The sequence below is a fragment of the Euleptes europaea genome, chromosome 21, assembly GCF_029931775.1.
Source record: "Euleptes europaea isolate rEulEur1 chromosome 21, rEulEur1.hap1, whole genome shotgun sequence".
Lineage (NCBI taxonomy): Eukaryota > Metazoa > Chordata > Lepidosauria > Squamata > Sphaerodactylidae > Euleptes > Euleptes europaea.
In genome coordinates this window covers 9774895-9789105 of record NC_079332.1, presented here as the reverse complement: position 1 = coordinate 9789105, position 14211 = coordinate 9774895, and the positions used below count along the sequence as shown (strand labels likewise).

General features: G+C 45.5%; 1 protein-coding gene across 2 annotated transcripts; it reads left to right on the top strand.

The window, feature by feature from the left end:
* Nucleotides 1-913: 913 nt before the first annotated feature.
* On the top strand, nucleotides 914-12006 carry GDE1 (glycerophosphodiester phosphodiesterase 1). Of its 2 annotated transcripts, XM_056866397.1 has the most exons (6): nucleotides 914-1168; nucleotides 7613-7788; nucleotides 9043-9148; nucleotides 9756-9848; nucleotides 10428-10639; nucleotides 11859-12006. In XM_056866397.1, the coding sequence occupies exons 1-6, from the start codon at nucleotides 914-916 to the stop codon at nucleotides 12004-12006; spliced, it is 990 nt and encodes a 329-aa protein (XP_056722375.1). The 2 variants fall into 2 exon arrangements, with proteins under 2 accessions (XP_056722375.1, XP_056722376.1); XM_056866398.1 differs by lacking the exon at nucleotides 9756-9848.
* The last annotated feature ends 2205 nt before the right edge of the window (nucleotides 12007-14211 follow it).

The following is a 14211-nucleotide window of genomic DNA, read 5'->3' as shown; positions in this document are numbered from 1 at the left end:
GTTTTTCTGTGTGTGTGTGTGTGTGTGAAGTGCCGTCAAGTCGCTTCTGACTCATGGCGACCCTATGAATGAATGTCCTCCAAAATGTCTTATCTTTGACAGCCTTAGTCAGATCTTGCAAATTGAAGGCCGTGGCCTCCTTTATCAAGTCCATCCATCTCTTGTTGGGTCTGCCTCTTTCCCTGCTGCCTTCAGCTTTTCCTATCATGATTGTCTTCTCCAGTGACTCTTGTCGTCTCATAATGTGACCAAAACACGACAGCCTCAGTTTAGTCATTTGAGCTTCTAGGGTCAGTTCAGGCTTGATTTGATCTATAACCCACTGATTTGTTTTTTTGGAAGTCCACGGAATCCCTAACCCTCTCCTCCAACACCACATTTCAAAGGAATCCACTATCTTCCCATCAGCTTTCTTCACTGTCCCGCTTTCACACCCATACATAGTAACAGGGCAGTGGCCGGCAAACTCATTAGTCAAATATCAACACTACAACGATTGAGATTTCTTTTGAGAGCCAAATTTCTTAAACTATATAGTTTAAGTACACTGTTTATTAACTTAATAAACTTCAATTAAAGTTTGAAGTCTTAATCGGGAAGACGACGGCATGAATTAATCTAGTCTTGGTTGGGGGGGCGGGGCCAGAATCCCGCGGCTCGGCTCCTGATTGGCCCGACCGCCGATCAGCTGGACGCGGCGGAAGAGGGAGGCGGGCGGGAGCCCCGCCCACCCCCGCCGTCCCCGCCTCCCGTCCGGCGCTCCGCTCACTCGATTGGCCGAGGGCCGGCGGCTGCCGCGCGGCGATTGGCCGGGGGCGGCGGCGGCGAATAATCCTGTCAACGGTCAACGGTCAACGGTCAACGGGCCCGGTGGCGCCGGAGGGCCCGGAGCCGGGGGTTGGGTGTCGCGGGCATGTTCTGCTACGAGGAGGGCCTGGCGGCGGCCTTCTCGGCCCTGCTGGCCGCCTCGCTGGCCCTGAGCCGCAGCCCCGCGCTCGCCTGCCTGCTGGCCGGCGGCCTCTACCTGGCGCTGCGCCTCTTCAGCCTCGAGCCCGTCGCCCCGCAGCGAGCCCAGCTGGTCGTCCGGCCCCGCGGCGGGCCCGCCCGCATCGCCCACCGCGGCGGCGGCCACGACGCGCCCGAGAACACCCTGGCCGCCATCAGGCAGGTCAGGCGGGAAGGGACCCCCCCCCCCAGCACCCCCACCCCCGGGAGGGAGGCAGGCAGGGAGGAGGAGGCCCACCCCACCCCCCACTCCGGGCCCTGCCAGCACAACGGACAGCTCCCCACCCACCACCCACCCCTGGGCCGGCTGGCCAGCCAGATAAGAAAGATGGGGTTGAGATGTGCATTTCCTAAGGGGGAAAAAAGATGGGATTGCAGTGTGCATCTCCTAAGAGAAAGGTGGGGTTGAAATGTGCATTTCTTCAGAAAAAGATGGGGTTGGAATGTGCATTTCCTGAGAGAAAGATGGGACTGAAGTGTGCGTTTCTTCAGAAAAAGATGGGGTTGTAGTGTGCATCTCCTAAGAAAAAACATGGGATTGTAGTGTGCATTTCCTAAGAAAAAAATGGGGTTGAGATGTGCATTTCCTAAGGGAAAAAAAAGATGGGATCGCAGTGTGCGTTTCCTAAAAAATGTGCATCTCCTAAGAGAAAGGTGGGGTTGGAATGTGCATCTCCTAAGAGAAAGATGGGACTGAAGTGTGCGTTTCTTCAGAAAAAGATGGGGTTGTAGTGTGCGTTTCCTAAGGAAAAAACATGGGATTGTAGTGTGCGTTTCCTAAGAAAAAGATGGGGTTGGGATGTGCATTTCCTAAGAAAAAGATGGGGTTGGGATGTGCATTTCCTAAGAAAAAGATGGGGTTGGGATGTGCATTTCATAAGAGAAAGATGGGGTTGCAGTGTGCGTTTCCTAAAATGTGCATCTCCTAAGAGAAAGGTGGGGTTGAAATGTGCATTTCTTCAGAAAAAGATGGGATTGTAGTGGGCATCTCCTAAGAGAAAGGTGGGATTGTAGTGGGCATCTCCTAAGAGAAAGGTGGGGTTGAAATGTTCATTTCTTCAGAAAAAGATGGGATTGTAGTGGGCATCTCCTAAGAAAAAGATGGGGTTGAAATGTGCATTTCCTAAGAGAAAGATGGGACTGAAGTGTGCATTTCTTCAGAAAAAGATGGGATTGTAGTGGGCATCTCCTAAGAGAAAGATGGGGTTGAAATGTGAATTTCCAAAGAAAAGGGTGGGATTCATATGTGCATTTCCAAAGAAAAAGATGGGATTCATATGTGCATTTCCTAAGAGAAAGATGAGGCTGAAATGTGCATTTCCTAAGGGAAAGATAAGATTCAAATGTGCATTTCCTAAGAGAAAGATGGGATTCAAATGTGCATTTCCTAAGGGAAAGATGGGATTTAAGTGTGCATTTCCTAAGAGAAAGATGGGGTTGAAGTGTGCATTTCCTAAGAGAAAGATGGGATTGTAGTGTGCATTTCCTAAGAGAAAGATGGGATTCAAATGTGCATTTCCTAAAATGGCATCTCCTAAAAGAAAGATGGGATTCAAATGTTCATTTCCTAAGAGAAAGATGGGATTCAGATGTGCATTTCCCAAAAGAAAAATGGGATTGAAACATGCATTTCCTAAAGGACGGTACATTTTAATAATGTTTAGAGAAATGACACAGAAAACAGCTGTGCGAGGCTATCAAGCGGGATATATTTTTTCTATTGCTGAAATGTGTTCTTTGAGCAGGCAGCTTCAGAGTGGAATTAATATATTGGTGTTTGTGCGATCCATATCATTTAGCTGTCCAGATATGATAGACGAGAGATAAAATAGCCATACAAAGTTGTAAAGGGGGGGTATGCAGGTCTCTGCTATTGGAATATGTATTTTGTGCATCCTGTAATGAACAATGTATTTTACAATCCTATGCAGAGTTACTGCAGTCTAAACCCAATGAAACCAATAAGTTTGGACTAAAGTAACTCTTTTTTTAGGATGACACTATTAATCATCTAGCTGTAAATGAATGGTGGTCAGATAGGTATAGGTGGAATGCCTTGTGAAACTATAAAGGCAGGATATAATTTTTTTGCATGATTAGGCACAATGGGGGAGCTCTGAAGAGGGCTATATAATTGTGGGTAAATAAAACAGTTTTGTAGGGCTATAAAGAGGGATATGCATCTTACTTCTATTACTGAAATTTATATTTTGCTATGCAGCCCCAGAGTAGAGTATGCATTTTAACAATGTATGATAGATCTTTAATGAAAAGGTGTAACAGAGAAAGGTCCCACAAATGTATTTTATCTACAAATGTATAGCCTGATTTATAGCTAATTATATCTAATCATTTAATAATTTATAAAGTGCTTTATTGTTCCCCAAGTCTACGCATCTTTCCAGCTGTCTATCCTTCTGTCATTAGTCTAGAGGGAGATGCCTGTAAATGATTTAAAATGTATAGTCTGCTATAGGGCTTCATAGCAAAAAAACGAAATCCCATTTTATAGCCACCAAGGCTATAATCATATAATGTAAAAATGTATATCCTGCTTTAAAGTGCTGTTTACCACTTCTTTCTATGATTTGCCTGGACACGTGTAGTTTACTGAAATATATTCTGCTATAATGTACATTTTCATAATAGAAAAACGTGCACTGCTGTTTATAGCTACTTGAGTCTAATCATGTAAAAATGTACATGCTGCTTTATATTCACACAAATTATGCTCATTCTCTGTGTGTGGAAGAGAAATAGTCTCTTTATGCTGCATAGTAGAATATACTTCTCATAATTTATAACCGTTTACCTATAGAAAAATGCATACTCCACTTCAAGGCTCACAAAGCTCTTCATTCATTTACATGTTGCCTATGCAACCAGATTTTGGCAGAAAACATTAACTTCTGGAATCTGACAAGAGTCCAGAGACAGACCTTCGTCCCAGCCTGCTTTATAGTGCCACAGGGCTATACTGCATGTCTTCGTTTGCTATTATATTCAGAAGGCAAATCTATCTTTGTAAACATTGCTTCTTGGGGAGAGTCCTCTGAAGTGAACGGGGCTTGCTCCTCCAGGCAGAGCCTTCCGAGGATTAGAACCCCTTTCTTCATCTTGAAATGTCAGGCTGGTAAACAAACCGAAGCTGGCAATTGCAATTAAACGGGTGACAAACAAAGGATTATGCACCCTTGTTTTGCAGACAGGATTAATACATCAGTGGACCACAGGGACTGCCAGTAGATCAATTAGCCCTAAACAGAGGCAACAAACTAACAGGGGAGATGACGCCTAAATATTTGTGAATCGTTAGTGGTAAATATAGTAACCTTCCATTGCTCAAGATAATCCATAGCAAACCTGGTGAATAGGGAAAAGAGGGCTGTTTACTCTTGTACCGACTTCTGATCTACTTCTGCACCTCAGTTATCTGTCCTACGGATCAAACCACACCACAAACTAGTCCACAGTTTCCTCTCCTTATCTCTGAGTGGACTATAGTCTCTCTCCTCGCCATCCAAGTTCCTTTGCTCCGTCACACACCAGGGAAGGGGAAAGGAGTGCATAGATCAGTATGCTGCATTTGCTTCAGGCAAGTGGGGGGGGGGAAAGGAGTAAAGGTAGTGGAAGAAAAAGGAAATAAGACAGCATGGAGATTACCAGTTACCCCCAACTCCAGTGAGTTGGAACCCCCATTCCCAAATTTTCTGTATTCCATATGATGAAAAGGACCAAATTAGGGTGTTGCTTAACTAGAAGGAATTTGAGCATAACTAAATAACTCCCCTGGTTCTGTAAACCTCAGATAACGCCTGTGTTTGCAGATACCATCCATGCTATTCCATTACCCAATGCAGATCGGGAGAGATTTCCCTGAGCACACCCTGTTGTTGAAATTTACTGGAATTAGGAGACAGGTTTGGACCTTGCACAAATGTATTGTTAGATGGAGTTTGGGCAGGAGGTGCTTCCGGCAGAGTCAATTTAATTGGGGGATTGGCACAGAATCACAAAGATGGCAGAACTGGAAAGGATCGTTTTGGAACTGGCGTTCCGGGACGTGGGCGCTTCTGACCAGGGTTACGGAACCGCTGCAGTGTTTATGGCTTCACTGAAATCTCGCCACTGTGAGTTTAGGCTCGAGAACGAAGAGGTGGTTGTTATGCTGTTTACCTCCACCAGGTTGCAGCGGGCAGCTGCGGTTTCACAGACCACGAGCCGCCGGACGTTTACCTCGTTAAACTGGTTTACTGGGACGAGTTTACTTTTCACAGCGCGATCTGCTTGTTCTTTGCTTTGTGACATTTTGGGTCGGGTCCAGCGCAAAATTTCGACTTGCGGCAGAGCCCTTAGTGCAAGCAAAAGTACAGGAAACAGACCGTGATTGCCACTCACACGAAGTAAAACTTATCGTACCCTCACAAGATTGTGTGCAAGCAGAACTGCACTGTCCACTTATGTTTCTGGTTGTACATTGCTGGATCCAAGCCTTTGCCTAAAGGTAAAGGTCCCGTGTGCAAGCACCGGGTCATTCCTGACCCATGGGGTGACATCACATCCTGACGTTTACTAGGCAGACTTTGTTTACGGGGTGGTTTGCCATCGCCTTCTCCAGTCATCTCCCCTTTACCCCCAGCAAGCTGGGTACTCATTTTACCGACCTCAAAGGGAGGGAAGGCTGAGTCAACCTTGAGCCGGCTACCTGAAACCAACTTCCGTCAGGATCGAACTCAGATTGTGAGCAGAGCTTGGACTGCAGTACTGCAGCTTACCACTCTGCGCCGTGGGGCTATTAACCTTTGCCTAGCCCTCATAAAAAGTTATTACAAGACAATAAATTCAGTTCATTTGGATGCCAAATGTGATAGGAAATCAACCAGCCTGTTCAAAATCCTGCTCCGGATAACTTTGTTTAAACAAGTATGTGCCTCTTCCCCCCCACCCTAAAGACAAATAAAACTGTGCCTGTTTCTTGGTGCTTTGTTAGTTCAACCCGGCTGGTGTTTTCTTACACTACAACCTGCTGTTCCATAAACTTTGTTATCATAGGAATGATTATCACAAGGGTGTTTATTGATGCCTCGTATCCAGTCTGATAACACAGGGGAAAACATTTTGTTGGCGTTTTATTTGCATTTAAATGGTCTTTCTGTGTTACGTAGTCTCAGTTACTCCACCCAAGACATCAAGTTTACACCATAGCTAAGATAGACTCCCACATGCCTGGCTGACTTCTCCGTTGAGACTGGTTGCTGTAACCAACGGGGCAGCACTCACAAATGGTCAGATTCGAAAGGGCTTTCACCTAGCTACTATCAGAGTTTTGTGCTCTCCACGAAACAGTTCTTCACCAAGCAAAACCAGACTCATTGTTCAGACCTTTGTGCGAATCGAGGGCATTTGCCCGTGCTTGCAAATTGCCCATGCTTCCTCCTCTTAGCATGATTCAGCATGCAAAGAGATTGATGTATTTCAGAAAGTAATAGCAGGAGAAAGGGAAGGCTGTGAGAGAGCCAGTCAGATTGACGGTAGTGGTGAAAATAGAGCCAACAGGAAATCTTGACAGTGGGAGGAGAATCTGGAGGACGGGGTGAAGTTCCCTGCCCTGGGTCTTTGCTATATATATTGCCAATTACTCCAAATGCATCACTGTGAACATGAAGGGCTAGAAACATGCTTTGTAAAAAAAATTGAGCTGAGATAATTAGGATAATCGATTCTGTGCAAAAATAGCAGACTCGTGGGTTGCACGGTAACTTTGCAGTCATAAAGGGTTCAGCAGCCTAGCTATGGCTCGTAATTTGGTTAGGCAAGCCAGTACCAAAGCCTTTGTCTGGATCTACCCAGCAAGATGTCACTAGAAATGACATAATTCCTGTATTGTAGATACAGGAATACAGGACAGCTTCACTAAGTGCATGTAAATAAGTGGATTGGATATAATGTGGCTCCAGTACAACATAAATAGAATCACAGAGTTGGGAGGGACCACCAGGGTCATCTAGTCCAACCCCCTGCACAATGCAGGAAATTCATAACTACCTCCCCACACATACACCCCATGACCCCTACTCTATGCCCAGAAGATGGCCAAGATGTCCTCCCTCTCATCATCTGCTTAAGGTCAAAGAATCAGCATTGCTGACAGATGGGCATCTAGCCTCTGCTTAAAAACCTCCGGGGAAGGAGAGCTCACCACCTCCCAAGGAAGCCCACCGAGGAACCACTTTAACTGTTAGAAAGTTCTTCCTAATGTCTAGATGGAAACTCTTTTGATTTCATTTCAACCCGTTGGTTCTGGTCCGACCTTCTGGGGCAACAGAAAACAACTCGGCACCCTCCTCTATATGACAGCCCTTCAAGTACTTGAAGATGGTTATCATACCCCCTCCCAGTCCTCTCCTCTTCAGGCTAAACATACCCAGCTCCTTCAAAATAGTTTCACATTAGCACAGGCCAAGATACAAGTCAGCATATAGATGGTGTACCTGTTTCAGTTCTACAGTTTCCAGTGTGGTACGTTAGCAGAAGGTATGCTAAAAGGCCAAGTCTGCATTGGTCCACACTCCCCTGTTTAAGGTGGGTTTGTCGTTGTTTGTTTAAGGCAGCTGAGAATGGAGCAACCGGTGTTGAGTTGGACCTCGAATTCACTGCCGACGGCGTTCCTATCCTGATGCACGACGAAACAGTAGACAGGACCACCAACGGATCTGGAAGCTTGCGTGACTTGACCTTCGCTGAGGTCAGAAAATTTAACCCAGCCGCTAAACACAGATTACGGTAAGTGGGCCATTTGTATAACACTCATTTCTGGAAATATCACATTTCCCATCAGTTAAAATAAGCCTTTCCTTTTAGCTTCTTTACAATGCATATGTGCATGTGTGTGTGAGTGTACACGAATGCGAGTTCCACATGGGGCAGGAGCCATTGAAAGATTGGAGCCCTATTTTTTTCCTTTAGGGAAAACTAGCTTTCTTCTAAAAGTTAAGGGGTAAGTTATGCTGGGATCATCTTTCCATGCGAACTTGGAGAAGTCGAGACTAGGGAGCATATTTTATTTAACTGCCCTATTTATAATAAGCTTCGACTCGCCATACTATCCCCACTATTGGAAAATCTCTCTGGTTATTCTAACAAATATAAAATTTAGAAAACTACTGGTGGACGAAAACCCTTCGACCACAAGACAGGTGGCCAAATTTTGCTTTGCGGAGATTAAAAGTACGTAGTAAATTAAAAAGCAAAGATGCCGATAAAGTTGAGCTTAAACAACTGTATTTCAAAAGTGGAGAAAGCTGATGGCTGTTTTGTTTATAGGAAAGAGATAATTGTCAAATTACTGTGCGGTAATCTGGTTTTAATTTTGATAAGTTTTTATATCCTATTTTATTTGAAATGCTGTAAGATGGTTACATATAGTGTGTATCTATTGGTCTTTGACCAGAAATAAAAATTCAATTCAATTCAATGCTGGGATCACTGATCCCCCAAATTTTGTTTGATGTTCAACAACAACGGCATGGCAGGGGAGGGGGAGTTAGATTTGGATTGGGCCAAGGCAGCAAACAGAGCATGTAACCTTTCCTACCTTGCTGTTCCCCTGATAGAAATCCCCCTCCCACTATGAATTCCAGTAAGGAAAAAAAAATACACACTCCTTACTGAACCCGTCTTTTCCTTATTGGGCATCGTTGAAAAAGGAATTTTCATTGGGAACATTGTACCAAGCGGAATTAATTCCAGCCCGCTCTCCCCATAAGCATCAGGCTTGTCCAGGGCTGGTTTTTAACCGTTAAGGGATGGGAGAATTGACAGCAGATTCCCTAAAGTAACATTCTTCCATTTTTTCGCCAAAAGAAATCGAGAAACTTAACTGTGTGCCTGTCCTGTTCTTTAATGGGAACGAAGCGTCCGTGACTATTTCTGGATTATACCCACAGAGGCTTCGTGGTGAGGTAGTCTGGACAGGCTTTGGTTTTGGAGTTTGCCTTGCTAGAATTACACCATGACCATTTCATCTTTTCCCTCTAGGAAGGATTACCGTGGGGAGAAAATACCAACGCTGAGAGAAGCTGTTTTGGAAAGCATGCATTATGACCTCATCATCTATTTCGACGTGAAGGGCCACGCAGACCAGGTACCGTTTTGGATTACAAGCTGCTGAATCCTCTTCTGCTTGCGGGGAAAAACACATGCCGGAGTTCTGTCACTCAACCAGATCCGAGATGGAGGACTTTCTCGACACAGCATTAATGAGGCCGACCAAAAGAACAACAGAAGCAATTTTGCTTCTTTTCCAGCTTTGAACAGGGCTAGTGACAATCACACCTGGTATGTCCAAGTTGGCCTTAAGGGCTTGCTGGAATCTCATAAATACCAATAACTTAAGCTGCCTCTTGTTGGAAAGGCTAGTTATAAAATAAACTCGGGCATCCTTTCTCTACTGCTCTGAACTATCCCTTTGATGTGTAGATTGCTACTCTTAGGAAAAACTCTGCTAACTTTTAACAAGGATTTGGGCATAACGAAGCCCTCATAATCCAACACTGACCTCCTTCAGATGTTCCTCTTCCAAATTGAAGCAGGTGCATACCAAATGGTGTGCATTCTGCTCATCCTCTGCCCTCGCGTCTTTTATCCACTGGCCCTAGCCCAGTGTTTCTTAAAAATACTAACTTTACATGAGGCTAATTCTGCAACATGTGCACACGTACAGATCTTCCATGTAATTTATTCTCCGGCAGGCCGTTGCAGCCCTAAAACACCTCTACCTGGAATATCCTCGGCTGTACAACACTAGCGTTGTTTGTTCTTTCATGCCAGATGTCGTCTACAAGGTAAAGTTCCACCAGTCAATACTTATCATGCTTTATGTTACAAATATACAAGGAAGGCTTGGTAGGGCATATACCTAAGAAATGGATGGTTTGGCATAATGTGTCAATAGAACTCAGGTATTAAGGGTCATGGTACAAATAAACATGTTCTAGCAAACATGGTGTACGCCTTGAGGCCAAAACTTGCTTTCTCTATAAAATCCAAATACACTTATGAAGATAATGAAACACAAGAGAGGCAGGCCAGAAGTTGAAAAAGAAGAAGAGCTGGGTTTTATACCCTGCTTTTTCTCTACCGTAAGGTGTGTCAAAGCGGCTTACGGTCACAATCCCTTCCCCTCCCCACAACAGACACCTTGTGGGATAGGTGGGACTGAGAGAGCTGTGACTAGCCCAAGGTCACCCAGCTGGCTTCATGTATAGGAGCGGGGGTAATCAAACCTGGCTTTCCAGATCAGAGTCCACCGCTCTTACCAACTACACCACGCTGGCTCTCACCATTTGTAGTCCTCTGCAAAAGTTACCGGCTTTTTTAGAACCCAGATTCACCTGTTGCCTTTCCTCTGCTTGGTCTTCCAGATGAGGCAAGCCGACCGGAACGTGGTGACCGCTCTGACCCACAGGCCGTGGAGCTTCAGTCACTGGGGTGACGGGAGGCCTCGCTACGACTCCTTCTGGAAGCACTACTTGACTCTTGCCTTCGATGTGGTCATGGACTGGAGCATTCACAATTTCCTGTGGCATTTTTGCGGAGCTTCTGTTTTTCTGGTGCAGAAAAACTTTGTCTCGCAGTAAGCTTTTGGCAGTGGAAGGTTCTCTTCATAAGAACATAAGAAAGGCCCTGCTGGATCAGACCAAGGCCCATCAAGTCCAGCAGTCTGTTCACACAGTGGACCCAGCCCGTTATTGCGCTTTTCAGAGGTTTAGAAGGGGAGGGGGGAGAAGACAAGCAGACCTCAAATTGGGCAACATCCATACAGAAAGGTGGTGGGAAGGGCTATGGAGCCTGACTTTGTTTAAGCATGGGATGCTTTCCAAATTCTCCTCCTCCTCCCAAAATCCATATTTTGGACTTGTGAATTAACCTAGCCTTGGTCTTGAGGTAGAACAAACACATTGCGCGATTATGCTTGGTAATTAGCAGCGCGTTCCAGGCTGAAACGCCCCGCATTTTTTTTTAATTTCTTCACTCTGAACCGTCATTCCAGCCGTACCTGCTTCGCATTTCTTAAGAGCCCCTTTATCGCAACCTTTTGTATTTGCTCCTGCCCCGCATCGAAGCATTCACTGAAGGAACCATGAAAAATCACAACCGTGGCTTAGCTATGCAAAGGACCATTGCTATGCAAACGCAGGAGCAAGAGAGGGGAGGTGGAATTTGTTTGACTTTCTCCTCTTGCAACGGGACAGTGAATAGGCATTTTAAAGGGCGGATTTTTAAAAAGCAGCTTTGAGCAAGCATCAGAATCGACCCTGCATAAATGGCCATTAGGAATTACCAGGGATATGTTTTGATCAGACCGGTCCTTTGCCAACAAGCGTCAACATATCCATAAGAAAGAATTCTCCCTCAGGACTGAAAAGCTGGCATGCTATTTGCATGGTAAAAGGTAAAGGTAGTCCCCTGTGCAAGCACAGGGTCATTCCTGAACTATGGGGTGACGTCACATCCCGACATTCACTAGGCAGACTTTGTTTATGGGGTGGTTTGCCCAGTCATCTACACTTTACCTCCAGCAAGCTGGTTCCTCATTTTACCGACCTCAAAAGGATGGAAGGCTGAGTCGACCTTGAGCCGGCTACCTGAAAACCGACTCCCGTCGGGATCGAACTCAGCAGAGCTTTTGACCGCAGTACTGCAGCTCGTCACTCTGCGCCACGGGGTTCTTCATTTGCAGAGGGAATGCTTAAAAATAAAGCTCTGCTGTTGTTTTTATGCCAACTACACCGCAAGGACTACTCACCCTCCATTGACATCACTTTTCATTTTCCCTCCCCCCCTCATTTCAGGGAGTACGTGAGACAGTGGTCTGCCAGAGGAATCCAGGTGGTCGCTTGGACGGTCAACACGCTTGCCGAAAAGATGTACTATGAAAACGTCCTCCAGGCCAGCTACATCACCGACAGCTTTATTGAGGACTGCGACCCACACTACTAGTTTGCTGCCTGTACCCGACTCTTCCGGGTTTGGTTTTATTAGGCAGACTGATGTCACTCAGCAGTGGCGCCTCAGGGGATTCCGATGATCACGGGGTGCGCTTGTTTTCTCAGGCTGGGCTACGACAAGGCAGACAGCCTCCGACATTTCTCCTTTCGCCACACTGATTAGAGACTTAAAATTACAATCATTTTTTGATCTCGAGAAGGGCTGAGATTTCTCAGTGGTGAGAAAAGACGGCCCTCGCGGCCCTCAGAGAATCAGACCGGCATTACCAACTTGGCGACAGTACATGTGTGGGATTTGCAGATTTGCTAAGTCAAGCTGCTTATTCAAACTAAGCTCTGATATTAGATCTCTGTAAACTACCCTCATGGCTTGAAAACATATTAATCGGCCTGCTTTAGACAGGAATCAGGAGGGGATGCCTATCGCTAGGAGCCAAGCGCATGCACTTTCCCTTCACCTTCTCTCTGAAATCCAGGGGTCGCACTTGAGAAAAATATAGTGCATCTTGTTAACTTTGGGGTCTGCTGGCAAGAGCTAAGGGGCATGTCATTAAGGATCATTAGTTCAGAAGCAGGACTAGGAAATGGTCTGTGCCACAAACAGGACTAGGCAAGTGGGCATTAAGTGGCACATGCTGGTCTCTGGAAGGGCGGGCAGCATATTTTAGAGGTCTGCAAGTATTGGTTTCCAAAGTCACATTTGGTGCTGAAGACACCGCTTTTTGAGTTGATCCCAGAGGTCCATCCACATGACAAAATGTAGGTGAAATTTGTTTGTTCTTGTAAATCTTTCTAGGGCTGCTCCTATGAGCCAGATTCTAGATCTTGTGTTTTGGGTTTTAATCGGGCTGTCCTTGCAGATTCATCCCCAGAGCATTTTAGGCTAGCCAAGCTCAAAATTATTTTGCTGTCTGTAGTCAAAAGATCAATCCGAAAATACTATCCTGTGAGTATCGAGTTTCACAGCATTGGAGTTTCTTGAAGTGCGTCGTTTTGGCATAGCTGGTGTGGGAAATGGGAGAAAAAGTACCCGACCACAGGACACGTGGAAGTATTGACCAGCCAGGAAGAATGAGATACGAAGGTCAATTTAGAGTGGCTTTTTTTTTTTAATGCAGAAGCATCTGGGGAAGGTTGAAATAAGACTGACAATCAGTTTCCCAGATAGGTCACCAGTCAATTCAGAATCTGGTTATAAGAACATTTTAAATGGCCCTTTTCACTTGCTTATTTCAGGACATGAACTAAAAGTCATTTTAAAGTGATGCCCATGAATTTGGTTTTTGGAAACCAGCTTTTACCGTGTAGCAACTGCACAGCTGAGCAACTACTGCAGCTGCCAGGTCACAGACAAAACAGCTCTGTTCTGCAAGGCATATGAGCGCTGCAGTGATCCCCCCCCCCCAAAAAAAAAAGTTGAAAGGAGATGGACAGGGGCTGTGGCTCAGTTTGTAGAGCATCTGCTTGGCATGCAGAAGGTCCCAGGTTCAACCCCCGGCATCTCCAGTTAAAGGGACTAGGCAGGTAGGTGATGTGAAAGATTCTACCTGAAACCCTCGAGAGTTGCTGCCGGTCTGAGTAGACAATACTGACTCTGATGGACCAAGGGTCTGGTTCAGTAGAAGGCAGCGTTGTGTGTTCATGTGAGATGAAGAAAGAAACATGGAAAGAGATTTATGTTTCCCAAACTGTGACACGGTCCCAAAAGACGAGTGTTGTTTTTTAATTCACATATAATTTCCATTCAAAAAAATACTGTGAATAGCAAAAAATCAGTAGTTCAGAGAGAAGGGTATCACAGATGTCCAACAAAACTGTGCGTGGCCGCTCTCGTCAAGAAGAGGGCGGAACTGAACCAGCACAGAAAGCTCTATTGAAAAAGCATGTTCAATCTCCGTGTTTGTTCAAGTAGGGGAGTGGTCTCGGACTCAGAAAAGGGTGGGTGGAAATCGGCAAAGGATCTCAGTCTCTCGATATATTGCACTGCATTTGCAAGAAATCATAATAAAGTAAACTGAAACCAGTGGGGAAAGTTCGATTTTTGAAACAAAATCCTTGTTTTTTAACCCCAATCTTCAAACGCCCACGGTCAGAGTCAATTCTTACATAGACGCGCTCCCCCGTTCAAGTGTGCAAACAGCCAAGTCCTGCCCCCAAAGTGCTTCTTGGTGCATTGTGTACCTCCGCTTCTGCACTC

Bases quoted from the DNA above. Each gene is read 5' to 3' on its own strand.
- GDE1 (XM_056866397.1), top strand. From the start codon at position 914: ATGTTCTGCTACGAGGAGGGCCTGGCGGCGGCCTTCTCGGCCCTGCTG. The intron at 1,169-7,612 runs GTCAGGCGGGAA...TGTTTGTTTAAG, and splicing joins CCCTGGCCGCCATCAGGCAG to GCAGCTGAGAATGGAGCAAC. The intron at 7,789-9,042 runs GTAAGTGGGCCA...TTTTCCCTCTAG, and splicing joins GCCGCTAAACACAGATTACG to GAAGGATTACCGTGGGGAGA.